General features: G+C 40.7%; 1 protein-coding gene across 2 annotated transcripts; it reads left to right on the forward strand.

Annotated features, from left to right (window-relative positions):
- The first annotated feature begins 295 nt into the window (after nucleotides 1-295).
- gpsm2 (G protein signaling modulator 2) lies at nucleotides 296-12,604 on the forward strand. Of its 2 annotated transcripts, XM_059344366.1 has the most exons (15): nucleotides 296-475; nucleotides 1,331-1,369; nucleotides 6,372-6,593; nucleotides 6,671-6,806; nucleotides 7,250-7,389; nucleotides 7,506-7,629; nucleotides 7,771-7,886; nucleotides 8,798-8,953; nucleotides 9,044-9,152; nucleotides 9,333-9,462; nucleotides 9,540-9,616; nucleotides 10,053-10,241; nucleotides 10,374-10,533; nucleotides 10,644-10,834; nucleotides 11,801-12,604. In XM_059344366.1, the coding sequence occupies exons 3-15, from the start codon at nucleotides 6,373-6,375 to the stop codon at nucleotides 11,981-11,983; spliced, it is 1,932 nt and encodes a 643-aa protein (XP_059200349.1). In that variant the 5' UTR covers nucleotides 296-475; nucleotides 1,331-1,369; nucleotide 6,372; the 3' UTR covers nucleotides 11,984-12,604. The 2 variants fall into 2 exon arrangements, with proteins under 2 accessions (XP_059200349.1, XP_059200350.1); XM_059344367.1 differs by lacking the exons at nucleotides 296-475; nucleotides 1,331-1,369 and adding an exon at nucleotides 3,609-3,960.
- The last annotated feature ends 495 nt before the right edge of the window (nucleotides 12,605-13,099 follow it).

Here is a 13,099-nt window from a genome sequence, read left to right on the forward strand (position 1 = left end):
AATAACCCAAAACCTCAGAATTGACCACTGCAGGAAAAAGACAATGTTTGCCTTAATGATAGTGATAATTAGTGCTTACTTTGCAGGCAAACGGTGCCAAAATGTCATACATGATAAAAGAAAAGTCTGTTTGTCGGGTACTGACAGCCAAATAATGACAAGACGTCACTCTTTTCTATTCAAATCTATTGGACCAATGACTGTTATTCGGGGCGTGGCTATCTTTGAATGTCGTCCTCTGATTGGCTACTTCGCGAAAACACATACGATAGTACAGCCACAGGGTTTTCTTCTTTCTCATCGAAGTTAAATCGAAGTTTTACAAAAGTTAAAGGATAATGTAGCGTTAGGTTGGGTATAGTATCTTTTGTCCCTTAAATTACGGATGTCCTCTATTTTTTAACCGACCTTTTAATTCCGCGAGAAAGTAAAGAAAAGAAGACAAGTCACCATTGTTCGAACTGGATCGTCTAACGTAAGTTTAGCCGCTAGCATGCTAACTTGCTGAGTTAAACTTTGGCTGGATGTGATAGTGTAATCAGAGAGGGGTTATTTCACTTGCCCGAGGTTGTGGCTTCGAGCTTGTGTTAAACCGATATCCATCACGATGTGTTGTTCATAATCCTTTTTAAAAGTCCTCATCATGAAGAGTAACCTTTAAAACGTGTGAATGGAGTTAATACTCACAAGGATGTGTCCAGTAACGTTAAAGATGAATCATGATATTGTTGCTGTTTGTTTACGGTTGTATGACATATTTATAAGAGTGACATGTTGTAGTACTCAAACCTTCTATATGAATATAGGATTGTGAAAAATAATTGTTTAATAATAACTTTGTTTTGCATGATTATTGCCACTTTAATACAGATGTCTTGCCACATTGCACTTGCATTATTTAATGTACATTCGAGTTTAGTAATACACAAATATACAGGCATACACTCACTTAATTACATAAACAGTTCATTAGGTACACTTAGCCAAAAGTAATGCAACAGCTCTGCAAGAAACATTAAAATGTTTTCACTTTTGTTAAAACAGAAAGGTGTTTTAAGTCATTCTGCAAGCTGTAGTGTGAGGTGATGTTGAAATGAATTTCAGGGATGTGTTTCTTATATTCATTCTCCCTAATTGAGTTATTAGTTATTATGTACACTTCGTTTTAGGTGTACCCAATAAACTGGCAATTGAGTGGCATCTGCAGTACTTTGTGTACATTTGTGGCCCATAATCATGTAAAGCAAAATACTTCAATTTTTTTTGTTCACAAGTAACTACCATAACTATATTTAGGTGTTATTAATGGTCACAACACTTTTCCTTGCAGGCTTCCCAGATTTCCTGTTCCTGTGCGGAAGAATTACCGGTCAGTATCCCAGTACTTATGCAGTTGTTTCTCTCTTTTGTTTTGCTGCAGGCTTTTGCTTGCTCATGGTGTAATGCTGAGCAGTGTTTCCATATTTAGATTTTGCTCTCAGTGGCAGTAGTCATTTAAGTGCATCAATGGACTGTAAGCACGATGAAAATAGATCACATCTTCTCTGTGTTTAAGATGAAATCATGTCCTATTTGTGACTGAAGCGTCAGTGATTACCTGCCAGGAAGCTGTCATTAAAAAACAACCTCCTGTTTCATTTAACCCCAGATCATTTCACACTTGTTCATGCTCTCTGTAGCTTCATGAGAAGGGCAGTCCCTCCTTCAACACACCCAGTTGGCATACAATGGTGGAAAAGGCTGCACCAACACTGGCACACATCAATTGGTGATTATAATAATGTGCAGGAACATGCACTGCACAGACTCCCAAAGCCCTGGGCTTTAGTTTGTGTTACAGTTGTTCACATACTTGTAGCAGCAGGATGACTGTGCACCACAGGGTGTTTTTGTTTAGTTAAGGTTCAGTTGGTTAAAATAACTTTTGTCATATTTATTCAAACTGTCACAATAAGCAATGCAGAACAGAATCTTGATCCATATTTTATCAGCCTTGCCTAGTTTGACAGTTTGACCATAGTTCATGAGCAGATGATGACAGCTGTGTTGGCAGAAACTCCTCAACTCCGATTAGTTGCTTTCCTCCAGGAGCACTAGGAGGAGGCAGAAAAACATGATTTTTTTGTCAAAGTTTATCTGTCTCATGCATTACTGTCAGGATATAGTGACAGTTTGACAAAAAATAGTTTAATAAAAGTTATCAACTTAACCTTTTAATTCATGGGTTATAGTAAGATACAAACCCTATTCTTCTCTTATTCAACAAAGTCACCCTTATATTCACAGTTGTTTGTGTGCGCAGAAACAAACAAGCCCCTATCTATGTTGTTGTTTTTTGCAGGACCTACACTGTTAAATGCATCCCTCAGTATTGAATTTCTGCTGCCACTTGTACTGTGTCACATCTTTTCATAGAAAGACATTCACCAGCACAAAGAGAGATTCTGACATCAACAAGACATGATTGAGTTTTTGCAATTTGTCCTGGTTTTTTTTCTTTCTGGTTGTCATTTGTTTTTAAGATTTGTGCTGTTTTTGCAGTATGAGTCAGTGCTTATCGTAATAGCAGGAACTGCTCAGCAAGCTTATTGTAGGCCAAAGGTCCTAATCTAATGTGCTTTATGAACACTGGTCTCCTTTTTATGTACAGCAGGGAGAACTGTGCCTTGATTAATAAATACAGTTCAGATCTGACTATGTTTTGACTTTTAAGTTTTAATTAGAAGAAGATGGATAAGAAGGCACTTTATCATACCGTTGAGTGGCCTAAATGTAAAGTAGGGTACAGCAGTGGTTATTTATGCTCAATCTATAAAATGCTGTCCCCAAAAGGTTTTCAAATATACACACTTTTTGTTTGCCATGTTTCTGTTGTCGTTTAGTTGTTATTTAGCATAAAGAATTAACCCAGATGCAAATAACTGCTCTGCCCCATTTCCCATTTTGTGTGTGGGGGGAGGGGAGGGGCTGCTGGGTTAAATTTGGGGGACAAATGGGTGTGGTTATTATGACCTCATGGAGAAATGAGGTAATGGTTGGCTCTGGTCTTTACATGTTGCAGTCTATCAGTCTATCCATGTAGCTTGCTTATCACTGTCCTTTCCTTTGGTGGAAGTTGCATACGCACATAAGGAGCAACTTGGAGAAAAATTGCAAAACAGTTCTTCTGTTTTGCAATTTTTCTCCAAGCTGCAGTTTTAATTTAGTGGTCTTTTTCTTGAGACATCATGCAACAGGTTGCGGGTTGCTTTCTCTCTTCTGCAACTATCTTTTTATTTACATTTAGATTATTTTTTTCTTGCCATCTCTGTCTGCATAGGTTGCCATCTGTGGCGTTCATAGCTTTCTCACCTTGTAGCACCTTCCGAGCATACACGCACATCTCAAAGCCTGGAGGAATTGAGTCACCATCTTAGATTGACAGACAGCTTGCTTGGGTTGACCCCCATCCATTCCATTCCCGCCCTGCTCTCTCACTTTCTGCCTGACCCGCTTGTGCACTGCACGCTGCTGTTTGGTAGGTGTTGCCATGGCACTGCGTGGCCAGAATGAGGCTTCACATACAGCATCTTGTGTTCTCTTCACAGAGGGCTGCTGACGAGGTTGAGGTGCAGTGACGCAAAACACACAGTATACGAACGCAGCCGTGTGGACTGACACTCAGGACTCTGCAGCTCTGTCTCGCACTCATGGGGTTACCCTTCCCAGTCAACATTCAGCAGAGAGACAGTCACACACTTCAGCGCATTTTGTGACTTTTTACTTTGGTTTATCTCCTCTTCCCCAACTCCTGTTGACCAAAGATCATTTTTTTCTTTCTGGTTGGCTCTTGTTTTTAAACGCAACCATTTTTTCGGGAACGAGACTGGGATTGTCCCTCATATTATGCACATCAATGGATACCAGTGGCTCAGTGGTTAGCAGGGGAACTGAGGAGCAGTCCTTTCATGTCCGCTACAGGTAGGAATCCCTCCTCTCTCAACTATGGTATGGTTGTAGAGTAGATTTCGGGACTCTGTTTCTAGCATTTTGCTTTCCCCTGTAAATTTTTAGAAGTGACTGTAAATTAAAGGAGTTGGTTGTTGGTTCAGAGAAGAAAAATCTCTTCGTATTTCCAAATGCTTTAATTCTTGTTACATAAGATGTGTCATGATCAGGGAAAGATAAGGTATTTATTTATATGGTGATACCTTGTTGAGGAAGTGATGGTGTTATGTGTTATATGGAATTGAAAATTGAGGGCCTACGTTCGGGTACAGAGTGGGATACTGATTCACCTCAGGGTTTTTACAAAGTCTTGATAGTTTGGAAAATACCCAATTTTAACTGTTATGTTTTCAAGGTTTGGGATATGCTTGAATTCGAATATACGCCTTGAAAAATGCTTGACTTCCAACAAACATTGTATTACACTACAATGATTGCTGTGGGTATTTATGAATTCTGTGAAATTTATTTCAGTGTGATAATAAAGCCTTCGAGAGTCTAGAAATTTTTGGTTTGGGCCTGAAAGTGCTTGAATTTTAGTCTTAAACTTAACTGTATGAATGCTGCACAGGGCTTTCAGTGCCTTTGTTGACTCAAGGCAGACAAGTTTCCTAAAAAAAAAAAAAAAGGCATCAGCCAGCTGCCCCTACATCACCAGGTAAAGAGCTCTGGCAGCAGGTGTGACTTGCTCCACATGGCTTCAATATTTAACAAGCTCTGAAAAATTCATCACTGCTTGCTTTGTTCTTCGTAACATGCATGTCCAACTTATTTGGATAGAGTCGGCGTCTGCTTGGTTGGAGCACATGCATTTCCAATGGCTACAACTCAGTATTGTTAATGACTTGATTCCATTAAACTTCACTGCACAGTCTGCTTGTGCCTGACATGTCTAATAAATCTACTTAGCACTCCCCAGCAATGTAATCTGTCGGGTGCGCACTCTACAGACTTAATCTCAGGTGACCAGGTCAGAAGAGAGAGCTTTAAAGACAAGCAGATTAACCAAGAAAATGCTGATGGAGCGGTTTCCTCGCTGCCATGCATTGGAAGTTAATACTGTAACAACACGTCACACACGTCTCCTTCAAAGTTTTCCAATGCGTGATCTAAATCAGCTCTATGATGTCAGAGGACCAGTGGTCACAGGAAAGGAATACTGTTTTTTTTAAATGTATTTATTTTTTTTATAACCTTTTAGACTTGATCATGCTCTTTTTAGTACAGACTACTTATTTGGGTTGAGTTGGTCTCTCCATGCTTCAGACAAAGCTGCAACCTGGAATGTGCATTTTGTGAAAACCTCCATAGATGCCTCTCAGATGTTCCATGTGTTGCCGTTGTTGTAAGACAAAGAAAGCAATCAGGTAGGCTAGTATTTACCACTGTATGTCCTACAGTGTTGGGAAAAGCATTTATTTAAATTGATAGTAGGCAAAAAGTAGGCGTTGCTCATTTAAGACCTAAGACAGCTAATTACATGAGCTTTATCGACGATTCAGAGCACCCTGTTTGCCTTTGTTAACCAGTAATAACCTTTCTAAATGATATAACAAGCCTCTTTGTTGGGTGTTTTAACAGCACACCATTGACAATGTAAGCTATTACTTCACATGAGGAATCCACACCAAATTGTGTTTTTTGTTTGTTAGGGTTTCTGGGTCAGTTTTGGACAGCTTTCAGACAAAATCATGGGTGTGTACATGAGGAAAGCTTGAGATAAACAAACTGAATATAATTTGCGTATAGAAATCTCTTCCCAACAATACAATTTCCTGAGAAAAAAATTGGCAGACTAACAATCTTTGCTTTGCACACACATGCCGCTTAATCTAAAGATAATCCATGTCCAGATAAGCCATCAGCCATTGTTATAACCCTCCTTTCATCTGGCCTGAAACATCTGAGCCTAACCTCATTTGTAACTCCACAAGGCTTGGTAACTCCAGTTGTCTTAGAAAACTTCATTCGAATTGCATACATCTTGTATCCTGTGGTATAATTGAACACTTTTACCAGCTCCTTGCTTCATTTGACTGTAAAGTAACCCACTTCACTTTCTGAGGCATGTCAAAAGGATGTGAGATCGACCATAACAAACAAACCCCAGTATGAGCCATTGTTCTCTGTAGCTGGAAGGAAGTAGCTAAAAGCCCTCTTTCTAAGCAAAGGCTGAAAACTTTGTTCCCTGGTGTGAGTCTGGTCACTTGGCTCACGGTTTCAGCCAGAGAGGATATATTTTTCCACTATATCTTCATAACTGGGCCTTAATTATTGTCTTTGGATTCTAGATACTTTTATGCTGCTCTGAAACCAATTCAAGCAGCAGGCCAGATCCTTGTTAGGACACTTGACCGACTAACTCTTACTTCTTTCGGCTGTAGGATGGAGGTGTCCTGCCTGGAGCTGGCGTTGGAGGGTGAGCGGCTCTGTAAGGTGGGCGACTACAGAGCAGGCGTCTCCTTCTTTGAAGCTGCCATCCAGGTGGGCACAGAGGACCTGCAGGTGCTCAGCGCCATCTACAGCCAGCTGGGCAATGCCTACTTCCACCTGCACGACTACGCTAAGGCCCTGGAGTTCCACCGGCATGACCTCACTTTGACCAGGTTGGACCTACAAGAACCCCAACCCAATGCTAACAGTTCATTGCTGTATTATTACTAACATAATGTGTGTTGCATAGGACAATTGGTGACCTGCTTGGAGAAGCCAAAGCCAGTGGAAACCTTGGCAACACATTAAAGGTGCTGGGGCGGTTTGACGAAGCTGTGGTTTGCTGTCAGAGACACTTGGACATAGCCAGAGACATAAATGACAAGGTGATGCAGCAGGACATTCAAGCTCATTAGTGATTAATGTATACAGTGAAATATTTTTCAGCCTATGGGATGGAGCTGCAATGATTTGTCTACCAATCAATTAGTCCATCGACAGGAAAAAAAATCGCCAACTAATTTGATAACTTGTTGAAGTACAATCGTTGTACTTTTTAAGTACAGTTTTTAAGTACTTTTTAATGAGAAAATTATGATTTCAGCCTCTCAAACATAGAGATTTCCATCTTTTCTCTTTTTCATATCATTTTAAACTGAATATTTCTGAGATGGACATTTTTCACTGTTTACTGACATTTTATAGACCAAAGAAAATAATTACAGATAAATTGATCAAGAAAAAACTGTTAGTTGCAGCCCTAATATGGGAGGGGATTCAGACGACATCAATCTTCAGCACTGACATGTTTTTCCCGGATTTGTGTTAGGTGGGTCAAGCGCGAGCTCTGTATAACTTTGGGAATGTGTACCATGCCAAAGGCAAAAGTATCTGTTGGAGTGGAGCTGAGCCTGGAGATTTCCCAGAGGAGGTCATGACGGCACTGAGGCAGGCAGCTGAGTACTATGAGTGAGTGTCTATACAGTATGGTGCTAGTGGATATGTACAGCTCATATTTTAGAGATAAAAGTCCTTTCTGCTATTGCCACAACATGTTGCTTATGATGTTGCATTTGTATTTTCAGGGCAAACCTGGCGATAGTGAAGGAGCTTGGGGATCGCGCTGCTCAGGGTCGAACCTATGGCAACCTCGGCAACACATACTACTTATTGGGAAACTTCCGAAAAGCGGTAGCTTCTCACGAACAGGTGTGTTACCCTAAAAGCATCTTTTCACTGTCAAAGCATATTTGCAAAGGCTAGATGAGGATTATAAATGTGACTCAGTTAAATCCATATTCTCTAATTACACTTATTCTAAAATAAGTTTCTATGTCTCTTTCTGAACAGCGCTTGCTCATAGCTAAGGAGTTTGGCGACCGCTCTGCGGAGAGACGGGCTTACTGCAACCTGGGGAACGCTTATATCTTTTTGGGGGAATTTGGAGTGGCAGCTGAGCATTACAAGTAAGCCACAGCCAACACATTTAACTTTTTAAATTAATTTCTGTATAAAAAGGTATGACAAGCATGCTTAACATGTAGTATTGAATGAAGGCCGGCAGAATAGATGATAATTTGTTCAGACAGATAGAAGGTTGTGTTTTAAATGGTCTTTCTTTGCTTTGTGATTGCAACTGCAGCAGTCTTGCTAGAACCAGCAGGGTGGAGGGGGAGTTAACTAAACTCTCTTTCTACATTCTACCACAAAGATTTAAATGTCGGGTGTGGTGTGACATATCATCTTTGTTAAAAGACCACTTTTAAGAGTATTGCACCACCAAGCATAAACTAAGCTCTAGTTTTTCCACAAGCATCCAAAAAATGGGTCTGGCGACTAAAAATAATCTCTATGGGTGGTGGGGAGGGACTTCCCTTTGTGTATGACATGGTATAGACATAGACGGAATAAAGGAAGTGCATGTAGCCTTTGTGGCACCAGTCATTGGTTTGTGGACCAACATTGTGAAGCCATTAGTCGGGCATTTTGACTGTTGCCATCTTGTTTTTTGGAGCCAGAAATTGACTGTAATTCAAGTTAATTGTGATGCGAATTATAGCTAGCAAAACACGGGTTAAAAAATAATTAACTTACCAGAAAAACTTCAACCCTGAAGAATACATTTTTGGCAACTACAGTACAAATTAATACAATATGACTTATTTTTGTAACTAGTTAAGTCGCCCCCTGCTGGTCATTAGAAAGAATGCAGGTTTAAGGCACTTCAACATTGGCTTCAATTTTCAGACCTATTGATCTCCACTTGTTCCCAGACTGTGGGAACTGTGGGGACTTCTGAGAAAGTAAGCCTATTATGTGAAAAGCCAGAGGCCAATATTGAGGTTTTTTTAAAAAGGCTTGTCTGCGTGTTTGTCAGGAGGACACTGCAGCTGGCGAGGCAGTTGAAGGACCGAGCTGTGGAGGCCCAGGCCTGCTACAGTCTGGGCAACACCTACACACTTCTGCAAGACTATGAGAGAGCCATAGACTACCACCTCAAACACCTCATTATAGCCCAGGACCTCAATGACAGGTACACACACACATTCACTATAGGAAGAAGAATGTCCTACATTTTAACTATGCCGAATACATGTATTCAAATGTGTTTTTTTAAATGCAGGATTGGGGAGGGCCGTGCATGCTGGAGTCTTGGGAATGCTTACACTGCACTGGGGAACCATGACCAAGCCATGCACTTTGCTGAGAAACACCTGGAGATCTGCAAAGAGGTATACAATTACAATTACTTTCTCCTCAACAGTAAAACAGTGGAAACAGTATTCTAAGCCGTTTTACTTGGCAAATAACAGGTAAACAAAACCTTCAGTAGGAAAATTAACTTCTCTATTTGTGTGTGTGTGTGTGTGTGTGTGTGTGTGTGTGTGTGTGTGTGTGCGATTATTTTTTAGACTGGAGACAGAAGCGGGGAGCTGACGGCTCGTATGAACGTGTCTGATCTCCAGATAGTTCTCGGCCTGAGTTACAGCACAAATAACTCCACTATTTCAGAGAATAACGATATAGACTACAACATGCATGGTAAGTCATATGTTAGATGTCTTTATTTATTAGTAAGGTGTGTATATCTGGTGTTTATACTGTTGTATGTGTTTTAGGAGCGAGGCCCAGGATGAGCAGAAGACACAGCATGGAGAACCTGGAACTGATGAAACTCACTCCAGACAAGATGAATGTAAAAACTTCTTTCTACATCACATGATGTCTAGAGTCCACTTTACACATATGTTGTATCCATCAAAATCAAGGATTTTTAAAAGACTTTCCAGGCCTAATTTCATAATCTGAGACACAGATCAAGATTTATTGGTTACAACACTGGCCATTTTTATAATGAGAAGCTTTACAGGAACTCACAGAGGACAAAAAAGAATATCAAGAACTTAAATTTCTATTCTTGGAGAAAATATGTAAATCCAACCACTTTCAATGACCAATGTTTATTTATTTATGTCTATTGTCAGGGACCTGTGGGAACCATGTCTTTCACAGTTACTCACTAGAACCAGATTTGACCAAAGTGGAATTCTTTTTTATCATCTACAAGCTTATCGTTTCCCCCCTCGTTTCCCTGTGCATTGTGGTCACTAATCCATTCGTGTGTGTTGCAGGCTCAGAAGTGGAACAGTGACATCCTGACCAAACAGTCCAAACCCTCCCTGGCCAAGAGCTCCTCCAAGCTGTTCTTTGTCAGCCGTCTGCGTGGGAAGAAGTACAAGGCTGGTGGCTCCAGTAAGGTGCTCCAGGACACCAGTAACACCCTGGACGCCAGCCAGACGTCCGCACAGGGACCACAGAAGGTACACGGCACAGGGTGCATTCAGCTGATAACCACCCACATGTCTAACCTCATGTAGTGTCCCACAGCTATCACCAAACAAGGCCTGCTCTGTTTAGCTGTTTCTCATGTTCCTCTTTTTATACTTCATCAGAGACTCAGCCCCGACATGCTCGGAGACGAGGGCTTCTTTGACCTGTTGAGCCGTTTTCAGAGCAACCGTATGGATGACCAGCGCTGTTCAATACAGGATAAAGGCAGCCGGATATCATTAAGCAGTGGTCCAGAGTCGCCTCCCAGAGCCATGAGGAAATGTGAGTCCATGCATTCAGACTCAAAAGTCATACATTTCCTACAATATCTTTCTTTTTTCATACTCAAACTCAACTTCTCTGCTGTTTATATTTTCTCTCAAACTCTGTAGCTGTATCAGAGTCTGCAAACGTCTCTGGTGCCCAAGGCCGGCGGTTAGAGGAGTCGTCAGCAGCCGGAGGAAGTCTTCCCGGGCTCAGGCTCAATCAGAACAGCAACCAGGCTGTTCTCAGCCATCTGATGGCCAACGCTGACAGCGCTGAGCCTGATGACGACTTCTTCGACATGCTTGTCAAGTGCCAGGTTAGACCAAATGCAAATGCTACAGTTTTTTCCCCTCATACTGCCCATGGCTGCTGCAACACGATTCACCCTCTGGCTGAAGAACTGTGTTGGCCAGAGGAATGACAGAGCATCGGCACTTTCTGCTGTGAACACAAATTAAAGTTTCTAAACCAAAAACTACACAGTAGACGCGTTCTAGCAGGAATTCTATGATAAATTGGGGGAAAATTCATAACATTGGCAACCAAAATTACAATTATTATTATTTCTCTGATTTTAGCATGTAGATACAGGTATATGTAATGTAAACACTACAGTAACTTGTCTGGAGCAGGTGACCTTATATGGAAACCTGTCACGGGCTGAGAGTAGAAAAACCGTTGGAAACTAATTGTTCAGACCAGTCTGAAACCCTGCTCACAGTGATAACCTTTTATATATGTTTACTGCTGCATTTGCAATTTTGGCTGCATTCAATTTGAACATTCAACATTGTAACATTATATATATGACAGAAAAAAGGTAAAAGCATAATAGGGCCCCTTTAATACATAAGTCTGTGAATCATGAAAGGGTTGTGTGGCTTTTGCCACTGCTAAATGTGCAAATACAAACAGTGTAATTCTCAAAGCACCCACAAAGGGTGAATTGCACCCCTAACTGCGCTACAAAGGAAATTGCATATCGGGGCTCCGGTTCTATTTGCATATTTAAATGAGGCTATATACATACATGTGTTGCAAAATCGCCCCCTTTCTATGCAAATGAACTTCAGTGCAAAAGAGGTCCAATTCACAACCACCAGTGCTATTAGCCACACACAGAGTGAAATTATTAGCGTCTTTAGAGAGCGGCTTGTAAATGAAACAAAGGAGGAATATAAGGTAGACTCAAACTCATTTAATTTGGGATTCAGCGGCAGGATGCCAGAACTGTAACCAGATCTCAAAGTGCCACTCTCATCCTTCCTCTCACCTCAACTAGGGGTCCCGTTTGGACGACCAGCGCTGTGCCCCTCCCCCTCCTCCAGTCCGAGGGCCGACTGTACCAGACGAGGACTTCTTCAGCCTCATCATGCGCTCTCAGGCCAAACGAATGGACGAGCAACGCGTCACCCTGCCCTCTGCAGCAAACACTACAGCCCGGCCAGGCTCCAGCTCCAAATGAACTAAAGCACTAAAGGGACAGCCGGTTTATTTTTTCATTTTTTCATCTCATGAAGGTGTGGACAGCATTGTGACTGACCAGTGGGTGGTCACTCACAGGAAAGCCTTGTGTTTCTTCACATTTGTCCTTTTGGACAAAACAAAGCACTGTTGTCAGCATTATATGTAGTATACCGTATGAAACTAACTTTGACTTGTTTCATATAACTTGCACAACACCTTCAAACTCTCAGTAGTATCAGGGACAAAAGTGTTGTTTTTATCCTTCTGTATTCCTACAAATTTCACCTTGTGTATTTTTCAATACACAACTGCATTTATGTCTGTATTTATTGTACTTTTTATGATTGTTATGATTTTATTAACTACCGTCCGACTACTATAAAGTGGTTTTACTCCCAGTGGTGTCTGAGTCAATGTGGACACACAGGTACAGCACTCTATCCATGTATTTTGTTTTTATCTGAGGTTTTTTTTTAAACAGTTGTCAGGGTCAGGCTAAGGAAATGGTGTTTTAAACAAAGTATCTGATAAAAGAATTAATTTAACCTGTGTACAGCCCTTACACTTGTTTGTACTAAATGTTTCATTGAGGAATAAAGCCTCGTCCATGTACAGCAGACATTGGTGTTGACTTTTTAAAATGTTTGATGTGAAAAAACAGATCCAGCTTGTGTAAAAGACACTTTATTGAACGTACCAGCAGTCAGACTCGAGTTAGCTTGAATTAATTTAAGTCACTTTTAAAAACAAGAATTAGAAAGGCTTAATACGAGAGCCACTAGCATTTCAAAAACATACTAATAACGGTATATACATATACATAAACACAAATAAAATAAATACATCTATGTACGTATTAGTTTGGCCTTATTTGTTAAAACAATATATACTATACATTAACATAAAATATGCATCTTTGTAAGTAAATTAATATCAAAGAAAATGTTAAAAGTGCGCATGTAAAATACAAGAAAGTATACAATGCATATGCCCAAAATACTGGTTCTAAATAAATATCAAAACACCCGTGCTTCCATTCAGATGTCATTGTGCATATGGTTAAACCCTCGCTATGGGTGAAGACTGCCACCTTCTGTTGTTATATTGTTACAGC

Source organism: Centropristis striata, chromosome 11 (assembly GCF_030273125.1).
Source record: "Centropristis striata isolate RG_2023a ecotype Rhode Island chromosome 11, C.striata_1.0, whole genome shotgun sequence".
Classification (NCBI taxonomy): domain Eukaryota; kingdom Metazoa; phylum Chordata; class Actinopteri; order Perciformes; family Serranidae; genus Centropristis; species Centropristis striata.

Excerpts from the sequence above, each read along its gene's own strand:
- gpsm2 (XM_059344367.1), top strand. The coding sequence starts at position 3,896 with ATGGATACCAGTGGCTCAGTGGTTAGCAGGGGAACTGAGGAGCAGTCC. Across the intron at positions 3,961-6,371 it reads TCCTTTCATGTCCGCTACAG|GATGGAGGTGTCCTGCCTGG; the intron begins GTAGGAATCCCT and ends TTTCGGCTGTAG. Across the intron at positions 10,835-11,800 it reads ACATGCTTGTCAAGTGCCAG|GGGTCCCGTTTGGACGACCA; the intron begins GTTAGACCAAAT and ends CACCTCAACTAG.